We start from the raw sequence: 16478 nt of genomic DNA on the forward strand, positions 1-16478 counted from the left end.
AAAAGCTTCCTTTGCCATTGCTATTCTCCTTTTCACTTCCTGGCAGCAGCTCATCATACTGTTCATAGTATACCCCAAGTATTTGAAGCTGTCCACATGCTCTACTGCAGCGTTGTCAGACAGAGACTAAACGGAGAGGAGCGCTCCACTATGACTCGTTGCGTGCTCCGGTGATTCCACAGACATAAGCAAGTTCATTCTCCGACTGCACTCTCTAGCTCCAAAACCGGTTTTGGAGCTTACAACTCTGACACTACTGCCCTACTGCCTCATTCAGAATCCGCAAGTTTACCTTCTTTACTTTTCTTCCTATGATCATGGTCTTCGTCTCGTTGGCATTTATTTTAATTTCATACTGCTCACAGCTGTCATTTAGCTCCAATAGCAAACCTTAGGTACTTTATTGTTCTTCCTCCTACTATCAATCCTCCCAGATTCTGAAAGCAGTTCTTCACTAAATACTCACAGGGTAGGTAATAAAGGGCTTCCTTGTCGTACTCTTCTCCCTATTTCACTTCCTTGTGACATTTCTTCTCTTATCCTGACTTTGACCCGTTGTTTCATATAGAGATAACTAATAACTAGACTTCGTGGAATTGCCACAAGAATCGTAAGGTTTACTACGCACGCGGTATAGACTGTATGAGAAGGGGACGTGCAACGGATGGAATATGCCTCTTATGTAAACACTGAGCAGTATACTACGGTTACAATAAAACCTGTATCCTGCATTCAAAAAATATAATGAATGATCATTGAAGTAGGAAACGTCTAAATATGTAAATACACAATTATTTTGTAGTGAGATATATTAACTCTTAAAATTTAATGTAATACTGTATACTCACATCATCCTTGAATATGTGCATTGCAGTGAAGAGTTACGTTCATTTTGAGCGACTGCAAAGTAACCTCCTCCGATGGTCAATTAAACAGTTTTTTATTGGGAAAATGTACATTGAACAACACACGATGTAATACGTGCATATTTGAAGAACGGCAAGTCACTACTTTTTAGTACACCAACTTCAGACGTCTTGTCGTGACCTGATAGTACATCATTTATAATACGAAGTTTTGAATAGGCAGAATTTTTAGCAATAATGTTTCTCAACTTGCATTTCACTTTTTTCTTAAATTAGTGAATTTTTATTTTGGATAACGGTTTGTGATACTTTATACACTATATTGAGGGCTTCTGAGAGTTGTAGATTAGACGACTCTAACAGGGTGATGCTTTTTAACACGATTTTAAAATCAGAATCAATGAACAGAATACCTTCCAATAGGTATACAGAAGGCAATGATTTTACAGCTAAAACAGCGTAACTGTCTGTGCTATCCAGTGCATCAATTACCTCCATTACTTTGCCGTAATATTTCGCTTAATAATTAACAGCATCCAACCACGTTTTCCAACGGGTCAAGACTGGCTGCTGGGTTAAGGATATTCCAGGGGCAATTGTTTGGAACAGCAACACACTCATTGTGGTATGTTTGATTGAATTCTTGTCTGCAGTGAACAAATGTTAAGCTTTGACTATTCCAACCACAGTAATGCAAAAACAAGTGCTTACATAGGTATACATTAGCTGTAGCTGCTATATCTATTTGGACCGGTCACATCTCTTAACATGAACTGCTTATATTATGAGACCGGGAGGTCGCTCACCTCTTCTATACTACCGTACATCGGCAACCTGATTGCATGCTGCGTGTGGCAATTCAACGAAGTCTACTAATAACCTTCTCTTTTTCCAATCCACGCCAATTTTCTTAAGAATCCCCAACATTTTATTCCAATCCTCTCTATCAAAAGCCTTTTCTAGGCCACAAATACTGCGTATACTTCTTTATTCTTCTCTAGATATATATTTCGACGATTTTTCGTAGCAGTGATTAAAATTTCAGTGAAATCAAATAAAAATTTTGGAAGTTTCAAAAGTCAATAACCCAATACCTTTGTAAGTTTTTATGCTGAAATGAGGCAGTGATTGTGATAAATGTGGTAATTATTATGAGAAAACACATTTAAGTTTTTTAAGATGAATCTACTTAGTGTCACGTATTCTTTGTCGCTGAGTTTCGATGTTCGACTTAAGAAACTGACTTTTTATTTATTAGAGTTTTGTAGCAATATAAAATAGAACAAAGCTTTATGTGAGATACAAGAGGAGAGCCTAATGCACTGTAACGACTGTTGTGTTCTTATTTTACTTCCTGACATTAGCCTATCTCTTAAAACAAAAGTATTGAAGCTTTTAGTTCTTTGGAAACACCATAAGAGGAAAGTATTGTATAAGCGGCTTTCAGTTAAAGTGCTATTGCGCCATCGAGAAATATCTATTGTTCTCCTCTAAAAAAGGCATTTATTTTAACACGTTAATGTACCAAGCGTTGCGCCCGCGTAAAAATGAGAGAACTTCCTGAGAAATCTATGGCGCCATTCAAAAGTCAGGACACTTTTGAAATCGCTTTAATGTTACTAATAAATGCAACAGTTATGATATACATAAACACAATTTAATTCACCAAAGTATGGGATTCACTTACGTGTATAGTGATTGTTTTAACTTTCAGATACGACTTGCGCATTGTTTCTCAGTCATTAATTACCTCTTTTGTAGACTTTGTACATTATTCAGAAGAAAATAATACCACATTTTCTGGATCTCCTAAGTGATACACTATAAAATGATGTTATGTTAATATTACATAAGACAAATTCGCGTCTGTAGAATGAAAAAAAAAATCTCTTTATGGAAGTACTTAGGTAAAAATGCACTTAAAAACTAATTTATCATTAATGAAATATCATTGTAATGAGATGCAATTTTGCTTACACATTATAAGTAGGGACCGGATTTTTATGTAATTACATATTATATTCCTTTCAACCTAACAGTATATAAATAACAAATCTTTGCGAATCTTGTAATTACCATTAATATAATCAAATTTGATACTACATATGTTTACATATTTACCCCACATTACATATTATGGCTTGATATTACACAAATCTACATATTTAGAGGGTTTATTCATTTTTACTTCTCTAAAAGGAAAAAAAAAAATCTGTTAGAGAAGTTTAAAATTTGAAATAAACACATTTAAAAAGCCTTTTTACCTACCCAAGAAAATATATATCTCGGCAAGAAACATAACGTCCTTAGTTCCAGGCAAACAACAATTTGTAAATGCCTATAGTTCGAGGTTTTAGTAGGTACTTTGTTCCTTACAGGGAGCAGCTAAAATGCATGTATCCCACATCTCCTCTTATTTTCTCCTAATCCAGTAAAGCGAAACAGTGCTTGCAGTGCTGTTGTGTCGTTCATTTCACTCAGTTCTCTAGTTTTATTACTTACAGTATAATGTGCAACTGAGTTTATCTACTGCTTTTAACTAACTAAAACGATCCCTGCATCTTCAATCCTAACGACAAAAATAAAATCATGGGTTGCGATGGACGGAGGTTTCACTACAGATGGAAAAATTGCAATGTGTCAAGTGTGCTGTAAAAAATGTCGGGTGCTCTATGAAATCACAACTGGAGAGTCTTACCTATCCTATACCTGCCACATATTGATGTTAAATATTTTCATGATTTTACATATTTTGGTACATATTCAGCTTAATTTTCTTACATAAATATGTACATATTTCACACCTTGATATTACATAAAAATCCGGTCCCTAATTATAAGTGATGTATCCTATACTCTATAATGAATTTTTCTGAAGTTACGCTTTGAATTATATGGTATACTTCTGAGGTTATTGCATTTTTAAATGCACTTAGTAACTTAGCTACATTCTTCTCCAAGACTATTTAAGGTCAGATGTAGGAAAAATTATTGAAATTATGTTTTTTTTTTCTTTTCATTTTGCATCATTACATAATTTTGGGCCTATTAATAACCTTCCGAAGTTTTAGGTCCCAACTGCACCTAGAAGTGCTCTTTAAAATTTAAGTACCAACAAATAAAAGTAAGGCGTTGTAGTTACGTAGTAGAATTTAAAGTTATTTTCCGAAAGTTAAAAATGATCAATGTTTAGGTACATTTACCTCCAAAACTACTGGGAATACGGTAATGAAATTTTACACAGAACTAGAAAGCATAAGTTTATGAAATAATATTTTAATAGCTTCTCTTATAAATAATTTTTATCCGTCACCACCAATGCATCTAGAGATATTGTTTGTCAAAATTAAAAATTTAAATTATTCTTTAAGCTGTGTGAATACAATAAAAATATTTTCAACCATTTGCACATGCATCTGAGAGCAATTTGTATAAGAAAATCAAGTTTTTTTTCTTAAATACTTTTGGAGAAAAATGTATCAAAGTTATTAAGTGTATAAAATTTATAATAACCCAAAAATACCTTATGTATTGAGAAAGTGACGTGAAGAAATTTGAGAATACAGAGTGTTTCCGAGGTGGTGTTACAAACTTTCAGGGATGATGGCGAAGGGCGCATGTATCAATTTGAGATAAGGAACCATGGTCCGGAAATGACTGAGTCGAAAGTTATAAGCAAAAATAGTTGTGTGGAAATGGAATTGTAATTTCGCACCACGTGCCCTCCTTCCCTTAACCTTTGGAACAGTCGTGGAAAGATGGTAGTACGTGGGTACTAACCCCGATACAATCTGTGAGCTTGTCTACTGTTCCCATTGTCTCATCCGTATTCGAAAATCATGTCTGTATATTACGCTCTCGTGTACTCCTCTATTTCACTAGGACTAATCGATTGGACACTGCTACTTGTACACATACACTGCTGTCTACAGACGTGCATATCAGGACCGACTATGTCCGTTACACATTACGCTATCTGCATTGCTTTAGTGTAGTTTCCTGTCCCCATCCCTCAGACAGCGCACTGAATGGAATACTGTAAGTAAACAACGTAAACAACGTCAGATGAATACAGTATGTGTAAGATGTACAGATAAATACACATAAATAAGGTGTACAGAGGAATAAAATTATTTAATTTCCACACAATTAATTTTGCTTGTAACTTTAGACTCGGTCATTTCCGGACCAGGGTTCCTTATCTCAAATTGATACATGTGCCCTTCGCCATCATCCCTGAAAGTTTGTACCCCACCTCGGAAACACCCTGTATAGTCCGCACTGCTTATGATGTGCATGCAAAGGTGCAACTCCTTACAATGGAAACAACATTAATGGTAAAATATTTTGTAACTGACTTCATTTTTATCTACATCCTTCCTTAAGGTACAGACGTGAAATATTTTGTACGAATGCCTGTAACATACAAATGTAAATGGTTGGAAATTTTTTCATTGTTTGAACATATCCTAAAAATCACACTTTCCTGATTTTGACAAAAAAAAGCTCTAGAGGTAATGCTGATGACCTGGAACAGAAACTTGGAGCTCTTAAAGCTGAGGTTGCTGGTGAGATACACACAGTTCAATTTTTACTAGTTCTGTACGCTGTGTACTGTACAACCTCGATGCATACTTGAAATAATAGTAATATACGTTACAAGAGCGGTATGTTGACGTTTTCATGTTCTCGGAAATTAAAAAAGCTCAACTACGTTTCGCTTTTTCAATCTTTTCCTCGACCATGAAAACAAACATACCGTTCGTGTATCATACATTATTTTGTGCGAAGATCATGTTTATATACCTGAAAGACGAATTTCTAATTAGTTGCAATGAAATCTCCATGTTGGTTTCTGTTTAATGACAGCAACTTCGGAACACCAAATATCTTTCTTCAACATTGTTGCTGTTAAATGTGTTCTGTATTTACTATACTCCAGCAGGCCGTGATATACGTCTGTCTTTTTTTCCCCCAGTCTATAAATGCGAACTTAAAACAAACGGTAAGGTTACGTAATGATTTATTTTTCATTTTAATATTTTAACAATATTATTTATATAACATATTGCAGTAATAACATCGGCATTTGGAATCTTGTTGATTTTTTCACGGCTTCCTTAATGTTACTTGTATCAGGAATGCAATAAGTTTCGTGGAGTAGTAGACTTTACTTAATTTTTGCAAATATTTAGAAACAATAATTAACATTGCAATTTAGGTGAAATTGTAGTGGTAAGTTTCCAATTTATAATTATTACTATGTTAAACTTCTCTAAAAATAATATGTTAAAAGCCTAAAGCAGTAAAATGAATGTCGCGCTTAAGCGGTAAGAAGAGGGAAATTGTTATGTGTGTTACGTTGGGAATACTGAATGTGGTATTTCACACTTACGGCGTGTTGGTTCTGTGCGGAAAACAAGCAAATACGCACGATCTCGCACAAAAGTCGTTTGAATACTGAAAATTGTTTATTAATTTAAATGTATTGTTTAATGACTATACCAAATTCGAATGCGAAACTATTTCAGGATATGTAGAACATTACTAAATTTATACATTATTTATTTATATTTATATTTATTTGATCCCTGTAAAATTTATGTAGACTACTGGACTGTACCCGAGCACGAGCATATGCTCATTTCGGGTATCTATTCACATGTATTTCATTTCAAATGTAAATTGTAAATAAATTTGAATTTGAAATTGAAATAAAATTTGAATTTTGAAGTGGAAGTTGTACATACTTCCTTCAAAAACTTTTGATGAGAACAAAATTAACAATACTTGCTGACGCATTCTGTTAAACATCACTATCATCATCATTATAATCATCTTCATCATAATCATCATCATTATTTAAGCACTGCAATATTTTATCGTCAAAAGAGTTTCATTATGGGTAATTTCTCTACGAAAATTATTTTATACTTTCTTCTGTAAAATTTAAAATAAATGTTTATTTACATTGCTATGTAGCTCAATTTATATAGGAATTGTCTTCGGACTGAAATGTCCACATTCCAATCTCTGTTATAGAGGAGGGGTACTTTTGTTGTCAGATGTCCAGAACTGCCTCGGGCCACTCATTCTGCTGTAAAATTTAGTATCGATCCTTTTCTCAGGGTAAAAGACGGTCGGAACATGGTGCCGATCACACCTCTTCGTTCTAGTCTAGTGCTAAAATCAAGACCGCATGGTTCTATATCTCCATGGCACCCATGCTCCTTGATGTTATCTAAGGGAATACCTTTTTAGTTAAATTACGTTCTGGACAATACAATAATGTTAGTTTACTATGTAAACACCAATGTTTTGTATAATTATTTTAATGTTACTTGGAAACCATTATTTCTCTTTACGAAATGAAAAAGTCACAACTTCGCTAAATAAACAATAAATATACCACAAAAATAAACATTTTTAATGAAGTTAAAATAATTGTATTACATTACAAGTGTTCGTCTTCTAAAGAAAAATAAGGAATAATATTCCAAAACTTTTAATTAATTACCGTTTCTCCTGATAATGTTCATTTCTCACGTTTTACGTTGTACCTATATTTTCTTTACAGCTAACTTGAGTTCGAAGTAGTCTTTTACTATGTTTCTTAAGAAATTCTTTATGTGGAGAGATTTTGAAGGTACCAAACGTTGTGTTTGAGTTGACTATGTTTAGTCTTTAATCAATGTAGGTACTTGTATGAATTTTATAACGACCTTTGGAAAGTCTTTGACTAAATGCTCTTTTGCAACTTAGTTTTCTAGTGCTGAGAACAATTCATATAATATTTTCTTCGTAAGTTAATATTTTTCAAATTTAAGAACACTTTTCTTTGAAACTACTGAATATATTTACATGAAATGTTTAGTGTGTTTTCTGCGCATGTGTTCTACAAAGTAGACCTACGGTTTTACCAATATCGCACATACAACATGCAAAAAAAAAAGTATGCATTGAAGAAAAGGGAAAGAAATTGTTAATCAAAGTTTAGTATTATTTATGTTTCACTAAAGATGAAATATTCAACTATATTTTGCTTTAGAATTTACAAAACACATTAATTTATATCTTCAAAATGTACAAGGTATATGAGTGAAGATTCTAGCAAGTAATGTGTACCTGAAGATGAAATATTCAAATACATTTTGCTTTAGAATTTACAAAACACATTAATTTATATCTTCAAAATATACAAGGTATATGAGTGAAGATTCTAGCAAGTAATGTGCACCTGAAGATGAAATATTCAAATACATTTTGCTTTAGAATTTGCAAAACACATTAATTTATATCTTCAGAATATACAAGGTATATGAGTGAAGATTCTAGCAAGTAATGTGCACCTGAAGACGAAATATCCAAATATATTTTGCTTTAGAATTTACAAAACACATTAATTTATATCTTCAAAATGTACAAGGTATATGAGTGAAGATTCTAGCAAGTAATGTGCACCTGAAGATGAAATATTCAAATACATTTTGCTTTAGAATTTACAAAACACATTAAATTATATTTTCAAAATATACAAGGTATATGAGTGAAGATTCTAGCAAGTAATGTGCACCTGAAGACGAAATATTCAAGTACATTTTGCTTTAGAATTTACAAAACACATTAATTTATATCTTCAGAAAATACAAGGTATATGAGTGAAGATTCTAGCATGTAATGTGCACCTGAAGACGAAATATTCAAATACATTTTGCTTTAGAATTTACAAAACACATTAATTTATATGTTCAGAATATACAAGGTATATGAGTGAAGATTCTAGCAAGTAATGTGCACCTGAAGATGAAATATTCAAATACATTTTGTTTAGAATTTACAAAACACATTAATTTATATCTTCAAAATATACAAGGTATATGAGTGAAGATTCTAGCAAGTAATGTGTACCTGAAGATTGAGGTACATTTAGCACAGTGGGAAAACAGGTTATCAGGTAAGACCCTTCTTTTGTATTTAGATAAGAAACTGATTAATTGTCTTTTATACCACTGGATTTAAAATGATTTATTGTATAACTCTGGAAATTTTTATTCCACTCTGAACACGAAAAACCTAGGAATATTGAACTAAACTTTTGTACTAACATTCCTTAATCTCGCAGGCGTCACTCCCCTTACAGCGAAAATATTCTTCTCAGTTTTATGTATCTACACATGTACTTATACAGGGACATCACTTTATTTTTACCAACATTTTTAACATTAACCTGACTATACTCGGAAACACTGTTACCCTCTTCCATTAAAGGTGCTTGGTGTTACTAGTGCAATATGTAAACAAATCATTTTACTAGCTATAGGAGCATAGAGAAGTAGTGTATTCATTTATCTTGCAGGTAAGTACGATATTACGATTTTCAGTTTGTTTATTACTTTTACGGTATTTTATCAATATACAGTAGAGTAGTAACAGTTTTTTTTTCACAAATTCAACTCTTCAGGCGGTTGTATTCATTATATAATGGATACTTTATTCAGCATATTACCGTACTTTCGGTAACTCTAATCTTCACTTCTGCTCAGTCCACACAGATTACGTTATTCAGTCATGCTACACACCGTACCTGTGCGAAGTAAGCAGGGCCAGGTGTTTATGGAGATCTCGAAAATCACGACATAATAGATATACTATAGATTTTTACTAATCTTTACGAATTAAGTGATTCTGATTAATAATATGCGGATAAAACAATCACGACAAAACAGGAAATAGAGTTCTAATAGCGAAATATGAACACATTCGCGAATTATTATTATTGCGCCTTTTTATAGCGAATTTCATATTCTGAGTTATTTTTTCGGACTTTTTTCCATTTCAATTTGTTATACAATCAAGTAGGCTACATTACATGGTATTCCAGGTGTTCTGATTACATTAGTGAACTCAAAAGACGGAGAATTCAACATTTCACAAATAATTTAAAAGTGTTAATTTGAGGGCTGCAAGTTTTTTTTTTTCGATTTTAATGAATGTGTGTTAAGTACAGTTTCAATCCAACAAATATTGTCTACTGGCCATACCGCACCTTTACCAGAATCCAACGAACCTTTAATGTTAATTGTTTGGAAAGTAATATTCATACTGAGTTAATTGCATTTTCCAAAATTTCCATTAATATCCGACAAGATTACAAATCAATCTCCAACAATCTCCTCCGACACTAAAATTAAAATACACAAATGACAAAATTAATCTCCATAATTACCTTCCTGGTAATAAGCTTCAATAATATAGACTCTTTCTTCTATAGAAAACGCAACCATATTTCTGAAACACACTATACTCTGTAATGTTTACTTCACTGGTAGCAGACTTCGAATGCAACAGCGACAGTAAGTTTGTATGGCTGACGGGAGCAAGGATATTAGCAGGGAAAGGGATTTGGAGTATTATAAAGAATGGTGAATCGTAGTATAGATATTCGTAACTCAGTGACTGTCAAGCGAGCTGCATGGACGAATACAGTCCACTTCATACAAACTTACACACAATGTTCTGTAAACGTATATCAGAATAAACACATTATATTTTAATGACATATAGTGGCCTACATACACAATCTGCATTTCATTTTGAAATACATATATTTTTCTTGGCAACGCACAAGACACCAATAAACAACATTACATTCTGCATGGAACTCACCTCTGAATATGTATGTTTTTGTCAGGAGCGTGTTAAATTAAAATCTTTATTTACAATATCATGAAATATGATAATATGTATACAACGTATACTACAGTATTTACAATATATTCAATATAATACAATATTTACAATATAGCCTAATACGGTATCATTAAATGTTGAACAAAATGTAGAACCAAACGAAATGGCATTTTCAATTAATGCTATGTTTTCTTGATGAAACAATTATTCCTGCTGTGCCTTGTTATAATAAATTGTAAATATAATTTTCAAATTTTCAAAATACAACTTCGCTCTGTTGCAAGGAAGGAAATTTTTTAACATCTGCAGAGACAATTGGAGAGTACTTGAAATAAGATACTTAAATTAAATTCACATGTTAAATGACGTCATTGGGACACGTCTTTGTTAATACATCTGAAATCTGACTAAGAATACTGTAACCATCATTTTCAATCAAACCCTGTGTATTTTTTCACCAACACGTTTTCCTACTTCACCTTCAACTGCACTCAGTTTATTTACAATAGTCCTCATAATATTTATTTGCTCAACTAGTTCTACTCCTGACTTATCTAATCGAATAATGGCATCCGGTAAATATAACAAATTTGACTTAATATCCATGACTTCTTTTTCGATTGTTCTATTATTTATCAGTTCCTGGCATATTTGAATCGCAGCCGCGTCATCAGGATCGAAAGCCTGGACCATTTTCTTCACAGATTTGAGGTGATGTGCGTAATAATTGCAAGCTTCTAACCTTGACCCCCAGCTCTTAAGAACTGGACATGGGGGAAGCGACAATTTAGGGAACTGTTTCCTGAATTTTGATACTCGATCTGAAGTTTTTACTAACATAGCCTTTCAATTTTGTATTGCTAGTTGGTTTCACTTCTGGCATTGTACCTGCACTTCACTACTCTGAACTGTAAACCTGCATGTTGAAGTTCTTATGCGACAACTGTCCCGTTCACCTGTTGTTGACGTGCAGAGATCTGCGAGTATGTCATGGAGGGGAGGACTTGGTATAAAGGGTTGTAAACAAATGGCTGTGTAGATGCCAATACTAGCTTTTACTGCTCCAAATTCCGTTCCCTAGATATTAGTTAAAGGGGTGAGAGTCAAGTACATTCAGAAACGCAGGTACAATAAAAATGCAAGTAAAAATAAAGTGATGTCTCTGTACATGGTTTACATTTAGTTATTAATTTGAATTTATGTTGCTTTGCCTTCAGGTTTTCATCTCAGTGTAAGCTGGCAGGCTCAATTCTTTACAACAAGCATGGCTCGAATTCGTGTGGCTGTAATCGGCGCTGGAGCTGCTGGTCTATGCGCGGCACGCCATCTTGCTGCAGATCCTAACCGTTTCGAATTCAAAGTATTCGAACAGTGGGGAGAAGTTGGTGGAACGTGGTGTTATACAGAAATGACGGGAACAGACCAATTTGGAGTTCCTATACACTCAAGCATGTATAAAAATTTAAAGTGAGTATACTTCATCATCTATTATACAGGGACATCATTTTATTTTTACTAACATTTTTAATATTAACCTGTCTATACCTTTAGAGAACCACAAACACAGTTTGCTACCCCCTTCCACGACTGTAGTTCGACGATACTGGCGTAAAATACAAACAAATCACTCTACTAGGTATAGGAGGGAAGAAAAGTAGTTCATCCGTTTACGTAAACTAGGAAATATCGCGATTTTGAGTTCGATAATATTCATTAGGTTTTTGTTTAATCAAAATACAGTACTGTATTAAGAATAAGTGTATTTACTCACGAACTGAGTTATCCATGCGAACGTATTCATTATGCAGTGTATATTATACTGTCTACAGCCCATTAGCGTACAATATAGAAAAAGAAGTTAAATTGAAAAATAATCGTAATATGAATATTTAAACACATTTTTTAAAATGGTGGTCCTTCATTTCGACACAGGCTTCAGTTCTTTCGTGCATATTATCGCACTATAGACTATTGCATCTAATTCCAATTGCCAGTTTCGTCCTTCGTACTAGTAACTCATGTACCTACTCTATAAAAGAGTACCTTACGTACTGTAAATTCAATCTTCACTTCTGCCCGACCCGCACAGATGAAATTACTCAGACATGCTATCTACTGTCCGTTGAAGTGGTTATGCCGCAGGATCGTAGAATGGGGGAAATCTCGTGACAGTTAATTACTTAACGGGGCCCTTTTATTTACGTTATTTTAAACAGTTGTATAATATTACGTAAACGTCCAATACCCAACAGAAATTAATGCTTTCAAAAAAGAGCTAAGACAGCCCAGCTTTTACAGAGGGGCGAGCAGAAGCAGGTGGGGGAAATCGGGATGCGACGTAGGCAAACGGACAGTACCTGTGCGAAAAAATGATTCAATATTGAAAGCTCTTTCGTCACTGGAAAACGCGAACATATCTTAGAGAATGTACTGGTCGATTTCATTCTAGAAAATACGTTATTAGGCCTACATTACTTAAGGTAATTTGAAAGACATGGGTTCCTTATGTATTTACTTTCTGTCTCACAGAACAACAAATATAAAAGATTTCTTGTTCCAATTAGTGCAAAAGATGTGAACTGGAAGCCTTCCCTAATTAGAAAAAAATACTATCGTGTTACACACTAATATCAACCTTCTTGAATTAAAATGTCTCTGATAATAATACGTTCGCAAATTTACTGTGGTCAGTCTCCGCAATAATCCGGCGAAAGCTTCTGTGGTAAAGATGCGAAACTGACTATTCGCAAATTTACCATGGTTGAAGTTCCTTGTTCTCACAGTTTCGTAAAACTGTTATTGGTGATTCCAGGAACAGTTATTTTTGTACACTTTCCAAAATTTACCAAAGTGTGCCTTGAGTAGTAACAACGAAAAAAATGTTAAAATCCAAATTTCTCCAAAAATGCAGATTCGCAACTTTACCATTGGAACGACGATATTTCTGAAACGTACTATACTCACTAACTCAGTGCTGTTTACTATACGCGGCCTTGGTTCTGTATCAAGGACATATGGAACTTCATTATTAGAAGTGGTGGGAGTGAAGTACATTAAAAACCTCGGGTACAATAAAAATTGAAGTAAAAATAAAATGATGTCCCTGTATTATACAGTGCATACATTTTATCTTTCCATGCTCGCATGTGTGCAGCTACGCTTTTCACTACCTCATCCACTTTACATCCGCGAAGATTGTAGGCACTATATTTTCGTATTTGTTTTTTTTTTTCTCTTTCTTCCGTTAAATAGTATATGCAGAAGTTTATGGGGGTGTGAGAGGCAAAAAATTTGTAAATGATCAATTTTCGGATTTTTATTGCATATGAATCTTCAGAGTTTTACCTTTAAATGATATATAATATGTTATGACTTAAAATTCGCTAATATTTATTTTCTTTTTCTTTAACAGGTGATGTATATCAGAAAACCATTGATTTTTGCTCAAAATTTCTAAAAGTTTGGTAATTAATAACTTTTGCTAGGGAAAAGATAATTTAATGGAAATTTTTTTGTTGGTGAGAATTTTTTCCCTCTATCGTTTGGTGTGGCTGTTGGCGTCCCTGTTTTTCAACATGTCTGCCTCCAGTTCTGTTTGTAAACATCTGTGTTTTGATCGTACGTAAGATAAATCCAGTTTTTATGAGATCAATGAAGTTTTTTTTCTATACTTGGATGCAATAGTTGTTCATAGAGAATTAATTTACTTATTTATATAATATGTATAATGCCTAGAACCAAGAGAATTAAAAAAATAAAAAAAATGTGGGTGTGTAAACATGCTCTCAAATACTGTATCTTTTGAGGAAATGTTCCTTATTGTAGAAAATCGTAAATTTCGGAAAATGAAACGTAAAGTTTAGCATTATACTATAAGAGTGATGTGGCACCATGGGATTTAATAATTATTTTGGAGCTTTTTCTGGTGGAATTTTCAAATAAAATTTTTGGCAAACCATTCTAAAATAGCGAATAAAATGAAAGTAACATTAATAATCCAATTTTTTTTTACCATTTTCGCTGATATCTTCTCTTAATTTAAGAAGATATTTCGATGGTGGTGGATAACGAGAGTTGAATAATGAAAATGAGTCTTGATATAAATGAAAATTAAACTCTTTAGTCATATTGATGATAATCTGCTACACAAATAAAACATTTCAAATACTGGTATTATTATGTTTTCCGCACACCTACTTGTAGAATTTTACGTGTGTATTCACCTGGAAAACAAAACTCCATTTGCACAAAAAGTGACTTAACCCCCCTTACCCAAACACTATCGAATTTATGAGGGAAGGACATGATATTATATGTACATTGGATGATTCAACACTCAAGCTGTTATTGTTAACAAGATGCATTAGTCTTTGTTTGTACAATTATTTGTCTGTAATTTTCAAACTACCCACCTACACTTTAATCTAATTACGTATTTTAAAAGGCAATGCTTTCTCACATATTTTATACACTGTATCTAAATTATTTTGTAGCTATTTAATGGCATGCGTTTAAAAGTGATGCAAGGTGCATTTTTTCTTCCCCCGTTGTAACAATAGGCTAGAAGGGCAATTAATTAAGTTTACTACACGTCCCCGTTCCCTGGGGGACAGTCCCCGAATTCATACCTTTTTCCCGGGCAAAAATCTATCCCCAGAATATACCCAGTTTTTAATAAACTTCTCAAATTATCCATGTTTTATGAACACAATTTTATTTTATTGGAGAATTTTGAAGGAGAAGCCGAAAATGTACTTAGACTAACCTAATAGCTACCACACGACGATGGAGTCTTCGTATACAGTATGACATCTGAATTTTTCATACCTGTCTTTATCACTTATCAAAATTAAAATTTTAGTACCGTTATACAGTAACAGGAATAAATTCTTAGTATCATCACAGTCTAGTTCTCTAATGCATACAGTCACGAAGCTCAATACGTAGGGATTATGCATCCAATGACAGTTGGACTTCAGTTGCTAGCCACTAGGATCGCTATTATCGCACAGTCTATTGTTCCTACTACTCTCAGTTGCTAACCGCTTGGAGCATTGTATCGCGAGATATGCAAAAAAATCACCAAGTTTCGTGACTGCATGTACTAGACTGTGGTATCATCTTAGCTTTGAAGTAGTATGTATTTATACATTTGTCAGTGTTGCCAAGTTTAGTGAACTCCAAAACCAACACAGACAGCGTGAGTTCATTGATTATGTCACAATTTCCACGTCCTTATCAGAGTTCGGGGTCATGTACTAGATTGGTCTGGCTTAACAAGATGTTTGCGGACCTTGATATAATGGGGATATTATACATTCATGTACTGTTTCTAATTTCAGAACTAACGTTCCTAAGGAAATAATGCCATTTCCTGATTTTCCATTCCACGACACGGAGACGTCTTTCGTCCATCACACCGACGTGCTCAAGTACCTCAAGGAGTATGCAAAGCATTACGACCTGTACAAGAACATCAGGGTATGTGGACAATATACTTCACATCGAAATTAATGAAGGCGATGCGCTACTGAAAATAGCCCAATTTTGGAAAATTTTGTTTTTTTTTTATTTTCACGCTAAAACTCTATGGGGCATATTCATAGACATTCTTAGCGCGGGCTTCCGGTGGATGATCAGCGAACTAACGTTTATCGTGTTCATAAACCAGTGTTAGCGATATGATATGATATGATATGAATCCTGTACAAGTAATCCTTCGATAGCCGGGGCTAGTTTAGCACGCTCGTAGCGCGGGCTAGCGAAATGTCTATGCATAGCACCCTATGGTTTCATGAAACTTTTATGTCAATATCATCATTATAAGTATACTTTCAAATAATTAGTAGAAGTTGTATTAATGCACGAGTTAAATGTAACCAAAACTTTAAATTTAATTAAGCTTACCTCAAAATAGTACAT

At 33.7% G+C, this 16478-nt stretch overlaps 1 protein-coding gene across 3 annotated transcripts in view; it reads left to right on the plus strand.

Moving 5' to 3' along the window:
• The window catches only part of LOC138707524 (uncharacterized), a 737224-nt gene that overhangs the window by 400675 nt on the left and 320071 nt on the right, over positions 1-16478 (plus strand). For 2 of the 3 annotated variants that reach the window (XM_069837052.1, XM_069837051.1), the window contains 2 exons: positions 11774-12023; positions 15899-16037. In XM_069837052.1, coding sequence (XP_069693153.1) covers positions 11821-12023; positions 15899-16037 — 342 coding nt within the window. In that variant the 5' untranslated portion in view covers positions 11774-11820. The remainder of the gene's footprint in view (positions 1-11773; positions 12024-15898; positions 16038-16478) is intronic. The other variant, XM_069837053.1, reaches the window with a different exon arrangement.

The sequence above is a fragment of the Periplaneta americana genome, chromosome 10 (genome assembly GCF_040183065.1).
Source record: "Periplaneta americana isolate PAMFEO1 chromosome 10, P.americana_PAMFEO1_priV1, whole genome shotgun sequence".
In the NCBI taxonomy this organism is placed as follows: Eukaryota; Metazoa; Arthropoda; class Insecta; order Blattodea; family Blattidae; genus Periplaneta; species Periplaneta americana.